Below are 15407 nucleotides of genomic sequence, written 5' to 3' on the forward strand. Positions count from 1 at the left end.
TTATTCATCGATTTTGGAATATTTACAAAATGGGAAAGAATGATTAATTTTATTTATATCTATTAAAATATTTAATATAAATAAAATCAAACCATTAGCGGTGATAAGGATGGCTTTTCCCCTACAATTAATATAATAATTACGCCGTAAGGCGTTCCCCTCTGAACTAAACTTCCCTAAAATCTACCTGTCATCCGTCTGTGACGTTAGATCATGTGTTAGACGATTATAGTATTGTCAATCGTTGGATTAAAAGAAAGGAGTTGAATGGTTATACTGGGAAGCTGAAGCGAAGGTCCAGATCGATGTACGCATCGGATATTGCAGCTCCAACCAAACTTATTACAGCAATCGAAAACCAGTGGATTTTCCCCAGACGAATTCCTGGATCTCCCCACCTACGCCTCCTTGCCTCGCCACCCACCTACGCCTCCTTGCCTGGCCACAATGGCCGCATAGCCCTCATCGACTCTGCCACTGGGGAAACCACCACATTTCCCCAACTATGGTAGAGCGTAAAGTCACTTGCCGCTGGTAGACGATGGCTATGCAGAAAACTCAAACTGTTCAACAATTTTTATTCATTGTTTCTATTTCACAGTGAAGCCATGGAAATTTGCAAGAGCTATCACGGTAGAGATCGTGCTTTTATTCTATTTGGCGGTTCTTGCTTAATGGTTTTGTCCTTCTTACTAATTTTGCAACAGGGGAAGAGAAGAGGTTCCCATGAAGGGAGAATTTATTCATTGTTTCTATTTCACAGCGAAGCGGTGGAAAATTGCAAGAGCTATCACGGTAGAGATTGTGCTTTTATTTTATTTGGTTGCTGTTGATTAATGGTTTTGACCTGCTTAATAATTTTGCAACAGGGAAAGAGAAGGGGTCGCCATAGGGGGAGAATTTATTCATTATTTCTATTTCACAGTGAAACCGTGGAAACTTGCAAGAGCTATCACAGTAGATAGTGTGCCTTATTCTATTTGGCGGTTCTTGCTTAATGGTTTTGACCTGCTTAATAATTTTGCAACAGGGGAAGAGAATGGTGGAGAATTTATTCATTGTTTCTATTTCACAGTGAAGCCGTGGAAATGTGCAGGAGCTAACACTGTAGATGTTGTACCTCTATTCTATTTGGCGGTTCTTGCTTAATGGTTTTGACCTTCTTAATAATTTTGCAACAGGGGAAGAGAAGGGGTTGCGTTGGAGGGAGAATTTATACATCGTTTCTATTTCACAGTGAAGATGTGGAAAATTGCAAGAGCTATCACGGTAGATATTGTGCCTTTATTCTATTTGGTGGTTCTTGCTTAATGATTTTGACCGCCTTAATAATTTTGCAACAGGGGAAGAGAAGGGGTGGCCATGAAGGAAGGCTTTATTAATTGTTTCTATTTCACAGTAAAGCCATGGAAAATTGCCAGAGCTATCACGGTAGAGATGGTGCTTTTATTCTATTTGGCGGTTTTTGCTTATTTGTTTTGACCTGATTAATAATTTTACAACAGGGGAAGAGAAGGGGTCCCCATGGAGGGAGAATTTGAGACAAGAAGCTACGGTTTCTTAATCTGTAATGTGTTTTCTTATTTCTTTCTATATCTGTTTATCGTTGTGTTTCTCTGTCAACTCTGTCTAAGGCGGTGTTTAAACTTTAATGTTTGACAGTGAATTTGGGGAGATGAGAACACACGCTGGAGAAGAGTACAATAGTGCCAGAGGATGTTCGTATACCTTTTTGCCTTGTTCATTCTATTTTGTTAGGCGAGCAATATTAGGTAAGTACTGATTCTTCTTTTCCTGTTCCTTGAGAGAGAGAAAGTATCGATTCTTCTTTTCCATTTCCTCAAAAACAGAGAAAACATTTTGTCATTCTCGCTATACTATCTGCAGGCACAAATTCAGTCAATCTATGTAGACAGGCATTCCATCATTTCTTAGATACTTACAATAGACTTCTCCCGTAAATCTATATAGTAAAGCTAACCCAGTAGAGGATGAAGGTTAAAATTAATTTATTTAGTGTTGCCCTTTGCTGCGGCATTTTTATTTTATTTTGTTGCATATTAGCCAGAATTGATGTTTCTCGGTATTCTTAACATGGTTCCAGAGTTAAAACATTTTATCTATTATTTAACACTAGTAAGGGCTTTAATTTTTTGCACAGAGCAGCGATAGTTGTCTTATGGTCTTATTGATATAAACCGTGTGCAGCTTTTCATATTTTTTTGGCAGTTGCTTGCATTTTGGTTAATTACTTGAAACAGGTAAAAAGGTTTATAACGGGGCTCACCACAAGGAATCGAAGATGACAGCTCAGGTTTGTTTTGTTTTTTTCTTAAGCCGTGACTCTATACTTGTCTTTCCCTCTCACAAATCGTTTGCAGTGGAATTGCAGGGAAAGGATGAGGTAGAGTTACTTGATTTTCTTGGAGGAAGAAGAGGACACGAAAGCCTTTCGTACTTATTTTGTCAGTGAAATTGAGAACAGGGGATGGGGATGGTATACATAAGATCTTTTCATACTCATTTTGTGCGAAGATGGGGTAGGTATGTGCCAAATCAATGGATAGTCACTCATGTAGCCCTTTCTGTACTTTCCTGCTAGGTGAACCGTTAACCCCATAGAAGATGCAGTTAAGCCAGTGAAAAAGTCATGCTAAACGGATGTAAAATAACTATCTAGAAATCTGTTTTACCAAATTTCACTAAAGATATTCTGAAGTAAGTTCAACCAGAAGTCATATAGATGAAAGGCATATTGTGAGCTACGCTACTTGTGCTTCTGCATTTGTTTAATTGGGGGATTATTTGTTGCAGGATGTACGACATAATGGAAGAAGGATGGTAGAGATGAAACTCATTGGAGTGGAAGAGTTTGATAGATGATTTTGCTGGGTGGATTAATATACTTGTAACTTAGAAAGTTTTGTTTGTAAGAGTTGTTTTATAATCATACGCTTTTTATTCGTAAAAGTTGTTGCATACAGAGGTTAAAGCTTTTGTTGTTGTTGTTTATTTCAATTATAGATTAAATTTTTTTATTGATTATTTCATTTTAGAATGATATTTGTTTCAACAATAGATTAAATATTTTATTCATTATTTCATGTTAGGATGAGATTTGTTTGCTTTTAACTTTTTTAATAGGTTTTGGTTATTTATTTTAGCTTGATTTATGGTTTGAAATGAGTCACGATTAGGTTATTAGGGTTAGCTATCTACGAAGAAGATGAAATCAAGAATGTTTTGTTTCAACTTAAAAGTCTCGGATGTTTTTCCTATGTAGGTTTGTTTATCTTGATTGATTATATTATTTATATTTAATCTTAATCACTTTGGAGATTGATTCGTTGCAAAGATGTGATTACGTGTTGAAGAAGGAGAAATGTTGATAAAGAATACGATCGGGCTACTAGTCAAAATCAGGTAGGTAGACATTTTTTTCATATTCTTTGTTAGATGGTTATTCTATAGCTAACTCCATAGGTTATTTGACTACTCTTATTATTGCTAGTTTTCTATTAATTTGATGGGTGCTTAAAACTATTATTTAGAAATATTTTTGTTGAAATTTCATTAAATGATATAAATGACACTAGTATTTTTGTTGAAATTTCATTAAATGATATAGGTGACACTAGAAACAAGGTTAGTTAGAAGTTATATTATTATAGATGGTTTCATTTATTTGAGACGTTTTCCATAGAAATTGCTTGATGTCAATCATTTTTCAGCAACTCATATTTCCTCTCTGGTCAGAAATTGGTGTGGGTGGTCATGATTGGGATAAGGTTAAAAATTTATAGAATTTTTAGTTCCAGTGAGGAAAATAAGCTTCCTAAATGCAAGCTAGTCTTTTCTTCGAAATGCAAAATATCTTTACTTTGATACCAAATTAGTGTGAACTTATTCACCAGAATAAGAAATTAGAAGTGTAATAAATCTGAATCCATAATCACAAATGTAATGCATTAGAATAAAACAAGATAGATGATAATTTGATTAATACAATAACAATAACTAATCTAATACCATATTTGTCAAGTTCTATTTTTAATTATGTTTTTATAAAATATGTGATATCTATTTACTTAGATCACTTTACTATGGTGATTGTCACATATAGTGATAAAGACTTCCCCAAATTTAAAACGAGGCTAAGTAATTATTAAAACTAACTAAAAACTCATTTAACATAATTAATATATTCATATTCTGAAATAAACTTCCCTAAAATCTACCTGTCATCCGTCTGTGCCGTTAGATCATCTGTTAGACGATTATAGTATTGTCAATCGTTGGATTAAAAGAAGGGAGTTGAATGGTTATAACCATTCACTGGGAAGCTGAAGAGAAGGTCCAGATCGGGATATTGCAGCTCCAACCAAACTTATTACAGCAATAGAAAACCAGTGGATTTTCCCAAGTCGAATTCCTGGATCTCCCCACCTACGTCTCCTTGCCTCGCCACAATGGCCGCATAGCCCTCATTGACTCTGCCACTGGGGAAACCACAACATTTCCCCAACTATGGTAGAGCGTAAAGTCACTTGCCGCTCGTTAACCGGCCTTGGCATCAAAAAATCCAACATTGTACTCATCCTCCCGCCGAATTCAATCTATTTCTTCATTATCTACGTGGCTGTCTTGTCCATTGTCATCTGTTTGGTATGTTTTTTTTCTGTGAGAGGTGGAGACTATCGGGCAACAGATTCTGAGACCTTCTTTACTCAGGACTTGGAGCTGTTTACTGGGTTCCAGCAATAGCCCTTCTTTAAGCACTACTAGTGACAAACAAAGATTTAGTAGATCCAGTGGCATGGCTAATTTCATTAAGACAGGCAGTGACAGAGGATGCAGCAGGGCCAATGGCAGAGGCAGGGGCAAGAGTTTCACTTGACCTAGTGGGCAATTTCAGAATCAATAGAAGTGCTAAGGTTTCGTAACCCTCCATCATGATGCTATTAAATTTCAAGTAAGCGGTATCTCCCATTTCGGTTGCTAGGATAGTATATCCTCCCGCCGAATTCAATCTATTTCTTCATTATCTACGTGGCTGTCTTGTCCATTGTCATCTGTTTGGTATGCTTTTTTTCTGTGAGAGGTGGAGACTATCGAGCAACAGATTCTGAGACCTTCTTTACTCAGGACTTGGAGCTATTTACTGGGTTCCAGCAACAGCCCTTCTTTAAGCACTACTAGTGACAAACAGAGATTTAGTAGATCCAGTGGCATGGATAATTTCATTAAGACAGGCAGTGATAGAGGATGCAGCAGGGCCAATGGTAGAGGCAGGGGCAAGAGTTTCAGTTGACCTAGTGGGCAATTTCAGAATCAATAGAAGTGCTAAGGTTTCGTAACCCTCCATCATGATGCTATTAAATTTCAAGTAAGCGGTATCTCCCATTTCGGTTGCTAGGATTTGAGTATCACTAACTCTGAATAACCCTATCTGTTTACATAGAGGGAGAAATAAGAGCAATGGGGTTGTTGGATAAGCAGTGTAACGGTACTCTCACAGGTCCTCGCCCTGAGAATGGCCTCGGTAAACTCAACAGGGAAGGGAAGGTCTGTTTCATCACATATCTTCATTCATCCCTTCATTTGCATTCTACTCAGTTCCTTACTTTACTTTGGGACTCTGAAGGCCAAGGCTGGAAGTAGCTATTGTTTGTTTTAACTGTATTTTCAGGGATTACTGTGGATGGAGGTAATGCAGATGTAGTTGTTGATCAATACCGTCATTACAAGGTATTATTATCTGCAAATCTAAGAAGAGTAAATGTCACTAGGACAACCTATATGCAGTGGCTACTTGTAAGCCATCCTCAAGCTTTATGTGCATGTCCAACCCCATTATTGTTGTTTTCATACTAATGTATCAATACTGAAACTCCTAGATGATTTGGGTATCAACCTGATGCAAAATTTCATGTGGGTTTTGAAGGAGGATATTGATCTAATGTCTGTGATGGGAGTAGATGCCTATAGATTTTCAATTTCATGGCCCTGGCTTATTCCTGGTATATTTCTGTTTGAGCTCTGACCACATGTTTAATCCTGAGAATTTAGTAAACACTCCCTTGAAGGCAAGATGCCCTGATCTTCATTGTAATCTTTACTTCTTTTGGTTAATTGTGTCATATATGGTTTCTTTTCTGAACATGTCGAAATTACTTGGTCTTTTGTTTTGTTAATGGCACACCTACATTATTCGCTTTACTCTAATATAGTCTGTGAGCTATCATATCAAGGATTTTTCTTATCAACGATGCTATGCTATCTCATTTATCTTAGTGGTACCAATAATTGCGAGTTCTAATTACCGATTTCCCAAATACCTTGAAAATACCTTGGGTAGGATCAATATTTACTGGTAATTGACCTTCGGTTCTGAATTTCACCAAGCGATTATTCACTGAAATGTAGTTGAAAGTGAAACAACAAACTTCAGTCTAAAACTTGCCAAAAAGTCTCTTGCTATTCGACTAGATTGCTCCTTTGAGTTTCCAAACATTTGGCAAGTAATGCCAGTCCAAGTCAAACTACTGTGATAATTAGATTTTTGCAGTCATCTCTATTCCAAGTCCAACTACATTAGTAATTAGATAGCCTGAGTTTCCAAACATTTGGCAAGTAATGCCAGTCCAAGTCAAACTACAGTGATAATTAGATTTTAGCAGTCATCTCTATTCCAAGTCCAACTACATTAGTAATTAGATAGCCAAGAAATTTGGGCTTCATATACTGCAAAATCAGGGCTAATGGGTCTTTCTGTCTGCCCATATAATATAATTGTAGAATTGAATTCCTTGGTATTAGTTTAAACTAACACAGAAAATAAAAAGCATAAGGCCCCAACCTTGCCGAATGACTGGATTGGCTGCATTATTAAGTTTTGTTTTTGAACTGATATTGCGCCTATTGCGCCTGCCCAAAGGCAAGACGAAGGCATATAAACTAATATACAAACCGTGAAAAGAGTAGATGCAACCCATATCTATAGAAATATGTTATCAGAACACATTCATAGAATGATAATGAATGTTTAGGTAGCGAATTTGTGAGCAACTTTGTCTAAATGTAATGCCCTAACATTGCATTTTTAAAAAAATCTAAATTACTTATGTATTAATATTGTAAAAAAAGTTACAAACAGTATTAGGTATGGTCTGCCATAATAAAAAACCAGGTCATACCTTGCTGCCAGCTAGCATAGGAGTAGGACCATTCTGAGTGAGCATAGGACTACATGTTTAATCTTGAGAATTTAGTAAACACTCCCTTGAAGGCAAGATGCCGTGATCTTCATTGTAATCTTTACTTCTTTTGGTTAACTGTGTCATATATGGTTTCTTTTCTGAACATGTCGAAATTACTTGGTCTTTTGTTTTATTAATGGCACACCTACATTATTCGCTTTACTCTAATGTAGTCTGTGAGCTATCATATCAAGGATTTTTCTTATCAACGATGCTATGCTATCTCAGTTATCTTAGTGGTACCAATAATTGCGAGTTCTACTCCCTTCTCTGAAAAAATCTTCTTGAATGATAATGATAAGTTTACTTGGACAATGTTCAGTCATCTGAATAAAAATCCTTTTTGAATGATAGATAAATTACTTGGACTATGTGGATTTTGGTCCCATCAAATCATGAAGTTTGCTCTTATGTTCATGGATCTTTTCTCTACGATCATCAACTTTACAACATTGGATCAATAAATTTTTCCCAATTTAGATTCTAGAGCATGAATAATTGGGCTTGAGAGGCAAACAAACCTCCGAGCTCACCAAATTTAGCTGAAACGATATTGCCAATTTGTTCTTATTGTATCACACTTGGGCTATATCATTATGCCTGTATGGTCGATCTTCTCGTCTTGCAGGGCAACTGGATGATGCACATGCCGTTATTAAAAATATTCCCTTGAAAATTGATTTTCGGGTGTGGGGAGCCTTGCTTAGTGCATGCAGGATTCAGAGATGGTAGCAAGGAGGATTGTATAGTAAAATTTATATGTTCCATCACTAGAATATGGCTAAGCTTAAATGGTGGGGTGTGGGGAGCCTTGCTAAGTACTTGCAGGATTTAGAGATGGTAGCAGGGAGGATTGTAAAATAAAATTTATATGTTCCATCACCAGAATATCACAGAGCTTAAATGGTGCAATTTTCAAATGAAAATAATTAAAGAGGCAGTAGCAGTTGCATGAGTTGTAAAACAATTTTATCAAAGACTATGGTCCAATACACTGTGAACAATGATCATGCGTAGCATTTTGGAGTCACTTCAAAATAAGGAAAATCATCAAAATTCTAATAAATGTTAATATTATTGGATGTTTTAGTAAAGTCTCAATGATGTGTAATTCAATCAAACATGACACAGCCATTTCCCAAACAGAAATGTCTTTATTCCTAAAATAACCTACAATCTACAATTCATGAAAACTTCCCTTGCCTCATTATTCAAAGCTAGAAAACCCAATTCCACATACAGAGTTGAGAAGGAAAAATAACCTAATCATGCATCAATCTGATCTCCATACAAGCTTTTCAAGGAAGTAGAAGTACAACGACTAAATTCACCTCTTGATTTGGTGTCATAAGTTAACTAGGGGAACCTCCCCTCATTGGCTATTATATTAAACTTGTCAATTACATATCTTTCGTTCTCTTACATGATGTGGCCTCAGCATTGAATTCAAGCTTCAAGCTTCCTGCAAATCTTTTCTCTGCATTGTAAATCCATTTTGATAATTCTCTGGATCCCATATACCATAACGAACTAGTCCCCTGTCCCACTTGTGACTTGTAAGACATTCAAAATAATCTTTTAGCCTACTATTAAAAGGTCTCTTGCCAAAGTTCAAAATCAGATGAGGACTGAAGGTTGGAAAAATTCATAGCGGCATCAATTTTGTTCATTATGCTTTGGGGTTTGCTTTGGTAAACTTGAAATGTGGCTTAGAGTTCACAATCAGAGGACTGAAGGTTGGAAAAATTCATAGCCGCATCAATTTTGTTCATTATGCTTTAGGGTTTGCGTTAAAATCTCCATAGTATTCATGGGATGGATAGCTATAACAATCATCAAATTAGAATGTTTACAAGAGATCAGGAGACCCATATCTACAATTATATTCCAAGGAGGTAGTAGTAGATTCTAAATAAATTAGCAATGCAACAACATAAATGTTCGCAACAAATTAACAAATTTAGAGATATCCACCTTCTTCAATAATGCACACACTACATGGATAATGGAATTCTGCATTTTATGCCTTACGGCGTTTCCTTTGCAACATCTGGTGCAAATGCTAGTTAATTTAATGATCTGAAGTGGATGGAGCCTATAGAATCATGGTTGCATATTCAGTCTGACATAAAACTCAACTCAGTACTGCCATAAAACAATCGATTGTGGGTGGATTCACATCAAACAATGGCGGTTGGAAGCGATGCAGAATCGGTGGGTTTGATAAACGGCAATAGTGATATTGGATCCGAGGATCATCTGGATGCAGGAGCTGTATTTGTCTTGGAATCCAAAGGTATATTCTTTTCTAGTTCTTTGGGTATATGTTTTCATTTTAGTTAAAAACACAATATAAAAATTTATGTTTTATGTTTATTCTGCAGGGAACTGGTTACACGCCGGTTACCATTTGACTACATCCATAGTAGCACCGGCCCTGCTGAGTCTGCCATTTGCGTTTGCAGGGTTAGGATGGTTTGCGGGGGTTTTGTGTCTCATAGTTGGGGCCGTAGTCACATTTTATTCCTACAATCTCCTATCCATTGTGTTGGAACGCCTGGAATTGGAAGGCAATCGACACCTCCGTTTCAGAGACATGGCCAGAGACATTATAGGTATATTATTTATTGATCATCGTGGCCCTTTCTACTTTGTTAGAACCCTCGAATGGATTTATCGATTAAATAGACGATGTGTTTCTTCATTGCCATAGGACCCAGATGGGCTCGTTTGACAGTGGCGCCGATGCAATTCGCAGTTTGCTTGGGTTCTGTCATTTCCTCCACTCTGCTTGGGGGTCAGAGCTTGAAGGTTTTTCTCTCGATTCTGCCTTGAACATCTTGATTTTTGCTACCTTTTCCCCTTTTGCTGGAAGCTATATGATGAGAAATAAAGTCCCCTGTTTATGTGCATTTGTGGTAGATTTCCAGAAACTTTATGAATTTCAAATCAGTAACTCGACCAAAGAATTTTTTCTGAATCAAAGCCAAATGAATCTGTAATATAAATGGACTTGCTGCTAACCGTTTTGCATATGTTTGTGAAAGTGTGCAGTTTATCTACTTGATTTATCATCCAAAGGGACCCATGAAGCTGTATGAATTCATCATCGTATTCGGGATTGCAATGTTATTCTTGTCCCAGATGCCATCTTTCCATTCTCTTCGCCACATAAACTTGTTTTCCTTGATCTTGTGCTTGCTATACAGCCTATGCGCGGTGGGCGGATCCATTCATGCAGGTTTGCTTCAATGTCTCGTTTGCAGATAAGAAAGCAACTGAGAGCCATATTTGAAGTTATGCATCCTTGTGATAAATATTCCTACATGACTTGCTGATTTTTCAATCCACAGGACATTCAAAACTGAACCCAGAAAAGGATTATTCTTTAACTGGAAGCACTGTCAGCAAGGTCTTTGGAGCCTTCAATTCTGTAGCAATTATTGCAACAACATATGGCAATGGGATTCTTCCAGAGATCCAGGTCTGCTACACTCATTTTTATACATTATTTACTCTACCAGATTCAGCATTCCAACTGAGTTTCTCTTAAAGATAATATATACCATTATCTGCAATGTAAAAAATAACTATTGTAAGTAAATAAATAGGGTATTGTTGGTGTGGGATGTGTTAATTACTCCTATTTATTCTTATTGAGCTGATAATTTTAGCAATATAACTAAAGTTTAAATTTAGGTAGTGTGAGTCATGTATCTGTGAGCTAAAATTAACAATCGCTTAAAGTATAAATTTAAGAAATGTGAATAGTGTGTGAGTTAAAATTAGCATATTTATTATTAACAATTTTAAGTTTATTAAAAAATATAGATTCAATTAATTAAATCAAATAAATTTACTTAGCAGCTCATGGTGTATATTGTGTGGTTTACTTTTCTATCCATCAAAGTGGTCAGAGCCAGAGGAACCAAGCAACCAGAGTAACTGAAAAGGTTGGATTAGGTTGAGTTCGATTGAAATTAGGTTGGATTCGATAAGTTTCCAGAAATTATGGTAAAGAGGAAGATTAAAGTTTACGGAAAAAGGGTAAATGTCTTATGGAGTTTTAAGAGCTTACATGTAAATGCCTTGGCTATACCGAGGTGGTCAGGGTACATGCTTCAGGGGATGTCTGTTCTTAGACTGCCTGTCAAATGCCTCAGCTAGACCGAGGTGGTCAGAGTACACGCTTGAGGGGATTTCTGTTCTAAGACTGCCAAACAGGTCCATAATAATATGGTTGGGAACGTGGCTCACGGGCCATGTTGCATTCATACGGTGATCATTTTCCGAAGTGGACTTAAGTCCTTTTGTATTAATTGCAGATTTTGTGGGGACGGGGCTTTAAACTTGGATGGTTGGAACATTTTGAACATGCATGGGAAAATGGGCCCAAGCAAATAAGCACTCGACATAAGTTCTGCAACATTTATGAGAAAACTTATTTTTGGAAAGCTGATGCAAAAAAACATCCATTAAAACTTGCATTAATCATTGAAAAGATTACAGCATATATACATCCATAAGCGAGCGGCCTTAGCCAGCAGAGTTATAAAGACAGTACAAAACATTAAGACTCAGAGGAATAGCAGTAAAAACCATAATAACCAGACCAATATCTCAGAGCAATACAGCTCTCAGCCACAAAAGCTACCATTACAACCCCACCTTCAAACCAGACTGTGAAGGAGAGCAAACCAGACCCAGAAAAAGATAAGCAAATTACAAGTCTTAAGCACTGGAAAGTTGGAAACAGAACCAAAAGACCCAACTTACCAACCAGCAATACGAGAAAACTTTTATCATAACTGTAAAGTAATGTTAAAAAAATAATGGCTTTCCGATCTTGATAAAAAATTAGGTTTCCTTCATATTAGTGTCAGAATTTTCCAAAACTTATAAGATCAAAATTTCCATATCATACATGTATAATTAAATTTCCTGTATCATATATGTTCTGGTACTTGTTAACTTTTTCTCATAGTACAAAGAATACAATATTTAAAATAGTGTTGTGTAATTTATTTTTTTAATATAATTTTGGGTGAAATTGTAATTTAAAATGTGTTTTAACTGTATAAATAAATTTAATGTTTTTTATTTTTTTGGAATATTTAAATTGGCTGGTATAGTTCACAAAAATTAAAATACACCATTTCAAAATAATTACAGAGCGGCATTTCAGGGAAAAACGGTCAAACCAAATTCTAACTACATAAAATTCAACATTCAAGATGGAAGAGTGAGTGGTCTGGGTCCCAAAGCCTCGGTTGTTTAGGATTGAGAAAGTATGGGCTCGGCTTTACTTCCCTGCCTCTATGTACCTATGCTGCTTTATCTGTTCTACTCTGTTTCTCTGTTCTCTCTTTGATACACACATTTTTGACTCCCTTTCTCAAGGGCAACAACGGTTTGTAATAGAATTATGTAACATCTCATTTATAATGAAAAAAGGTCTGTTTTTGTTCTACTGGAAAAAAATATCTATCACAACAGTTATCAAAAAGGAAAGCTGCATCTGCTTTCCCTAAACCTGCATTTGGAGTTTAATCGGAAGACAGTGTAGCGTCTGTAGGTGGAGTGAAAAAAATACATCACAAATGTATGTTACATAAAATAGTTTAGTATTTAATATAGCATGTATAAAGTTTACACTTCAGTCTTTATCCCTCTGGATCTTGGGTTACATTAACTATGAGTAAATTACTAGACATTGAAAAATAGATCCCTTCTAACATTTAATATATAATATATAAAGTTTACTCTTCAGTCTTTATCCCTCCAGATCTTGGGTTAAGGGATCTGTGTTCGTCCTTTATTTGAGCATAGCCTTAATACAACTGCATACTTGTTTAGCCTTCTGTCATGCTCAACAATCTTAGACTGTATCTTGTATTGGGCAATGCATCTCATTGCTTGCATGCAGAAGCTGTGCAGCAATGTTAGACATCAGTTTCTGCAAAGGGACACAGAGTATATAACTCTGAATGCTTGGCACTGATTCCCATACTCATATAATGTTCTGCAGGCAACGCTATACCCCCCTGTTTCTGGCAAAATGTTCAAAGGGTTGTGCATATGCTACATAGTGGTGATAGCAACATTTTTCTCGGTGGCAGTATCAGGCTACTGGGCATTCGGTAACAAGTCACAAGGCAACATATTCAACAACTTGGCTCCTACCGGGGAGCCCTCTCTTGTACCTAATTGGCTGCTCTTCACAGGAAACATTTGCGTTCTCCTTCAATTATTCGCAGTTGCCTTGGTATATAACATTCTATCCATTAATTTATATGTTTTTATCGAAATTGAATGATACAAAAAGGATATGTTGGGCTATGTTATAATGAAGGGAGGTCATGTTTCAGGTATATTCACAGCCCACATTTGAAGTTTTGGAGGGAAAATGGGGAGATGCGAGCAACGGAAGGTTTTCTCTACGCAATCTCATACCAAGGCTGTTCCTACGCTCGGTATATGTAAGCGTGGCCACTTTGATTGCCGCAATGCTACCATTTTTTGGAGACATTGTTGGAGTGATTGGTGCATTTGGGTTCATGCCTCTGGACTTTGTTTTTCCTTTACTCTTTTACAACATAACGTTCAAACCTTCAAAGAAGAGTTTGATTTTCTGGATCAACACCCTCATAGCTCTCATTTTTTCAATCTTGGGAGTGCTGGGTTGCATCGCAGCGATTCGTCAAATCTCTATTGATGCTAGTAGCTATAAGCTATTCGCAAACATATGAACTTGTACATTCATCGGGAAAGCATATTTTCCACCCATTCTATTTCGACCTTCCTTGATTCTTATCTAAATGCTGTACAATACCCTGCATGGCTGCACTTGTTACAATAAACATCCCACATCATTTTTTAAGAAATATCACAGATTAGTTTTCAAGGACTTTGTCTTTTGTATAGTTTGGACTTTATAGTTTCGAAAACAATATACATAATCTTCTCAATATTAAAAGGAGATCACGGAGTTTATGGTCCAGTCGTCTTTTTAATATACAAATCACATGAGAGAAGTGAATTGATATTGAATATACTCTTTAACATATTGTTATAAAAGGGAAAGCATTTCGTCACCACCTTGTCTTTTATAAAGTTTGAACTTTCTAGTTTCGAAAACAATCTACATAATCGGAAAAGATTGACATACACAGTGAGAGAATGAGAAAAAGAGCTTGGGGCATTGAACTGAAAATAATATATATAATTTGAAAAGATCTACAAATAATCTCTGAGTTTAAAATCTATTGATCTCATATGCACTATATTAAAGATGTCATCTTGGTGTGAAATATAATAAACTACTAATTTTTTTTCCGAAGAAAAAAACAAAACTTTTCATTAGCATAATAAAAAGTTTTACATTCTGTTTTGGATCACTTTCATAGAAATTTGCTCGGCTAGAGCTGTTCCCAACTAGCTGTATTCTTTTGAGCTTCAAAAAAGCTTCACCAACTGCTCTGTCAAGTATGACTGTCCGTCATTTTCCCTTTTTCTGAGATTTTGAAACATAAACATTTTTAAAAAGCACGATTTGGGGTCTCCTTGTACGAAGGAAAACAACCCCGGATATCAAAAACGGTGCATATAATCAGTCGACTGTGTGGAGTATGATAATGTTTGGATACCGTTCTTATGCGGCCGAAAACATATATATACAATAAGATATATGATGACAGAGTCTTTAAAACATGAAAATAAACAAAACTGTAAATGTATATAAGAGAGGAAAGGTATCCCCGATCACATAGGAGGAGCGAAAGGGGGCTGCTGAGATATGGTTTGATGCCCCTGGAAGAATTCCTCTATCGCCCATCCGCCCAGAACCTGTTGTAAGCCAGCTTTAGAAAGCTGATCGGCTTCTTCATTATTTTCCCTGTAAATGTGGCAAATATGAAAACTGTTAAAAGAGGACAACTAATAATTTTATGTGCGTGAGCAAATTCTAGTTTCTTTTTCGATACGAGGGCTGGTAGTTTGAGTTTACTTTTTCTGGAGAGCCCCAAAAAATCTGGGAGGAGTGAATTTAATCCGGGTCTGGGCAACGTAATTCAATGGCTTTGATGTGAGTCTATGAGATCAATCCACAAATGCCTTCAGCAATCTGGTGGTGAAATTCATCAGATTTCT

The 15407-nt window shown here is 36.5% G+C and overlaps 1 protein-coding gene and 1 long non-coding RNA gene across 3 annotated transcripts; both read left to right on the plus strand.

The window, feature by feature from the left end:
* The first annotated feature begins 674 nt into the window (after nucleotides 1–674).
* Nucleotides 675–2258, plus strand: LOC149142022 (uncharacterized). The gene is made up of 4 exons (XR_016264953.1): nucleotides 675–795; nucleotides 1182–1269; nucleotides 1344–1567; nucleotides 1663–2258. It is a non-coding gene; the product is annotated as an uncharacterized LOC149142022 (long non-coding RNA).
* Nucleotides 1566–14166, plus strand: LOC149142023 (GABA transporter 1-like). Of its 2 annotated transcripts, XM_089449984.1 has the most exons (9): nucleotides 1566–1772; nucleotides 2209–3423; nucleotides 9403–9555; nucleotides 9644–9874; nucleotides 9973–10070; nucleotides 10314–10500; nucleotides 10613–10743; nucleotides 13288–13524; nucleotides 13628–14166. In XM_089449984.1, the coding sequence occupies exons 3-9, from the start codon at nucleotides 9447–9449 to the stop codon at nucleotides 14006–14008; spliced, it is 1374 nt and encodes a 457-aa protein (XP_089306110.1). In that variant the 5' UTR covers nucleotides 1566–1772; nucleotides 2209–3423; nucleotides 9403–9446; the 3' UTR covers nucleotides 14009–14166. The 2 variants fall into 2 exon arrangements, with proteins under 2 accessions (XP_089306110.1, XP_089306111.1); XM_089449985.1 differs by lacking the exons at nucleotides 1566–1772; nucleotides 2209–3423 and having other exon boundaries at nucleotides 3467–9555.
* The last annotated feature ends 1241 nt before the right edge of the window (nucleotides 14167–15407 follow it).

This window comes from Pinus tabuliformis, chromosome X (assembly GCF_031772625.1).
Source record: "Pinus tabuliformis cultivar Carrire ecotype Pingquan chromosome X, CPIR1, whole genome shotgun sequence".
NCBI lineage: Eukaryota > Viridiplantae > Streptophyta > Pinopsida > Pinales > Pinaceae > Pinus > Pinus tabuliformis.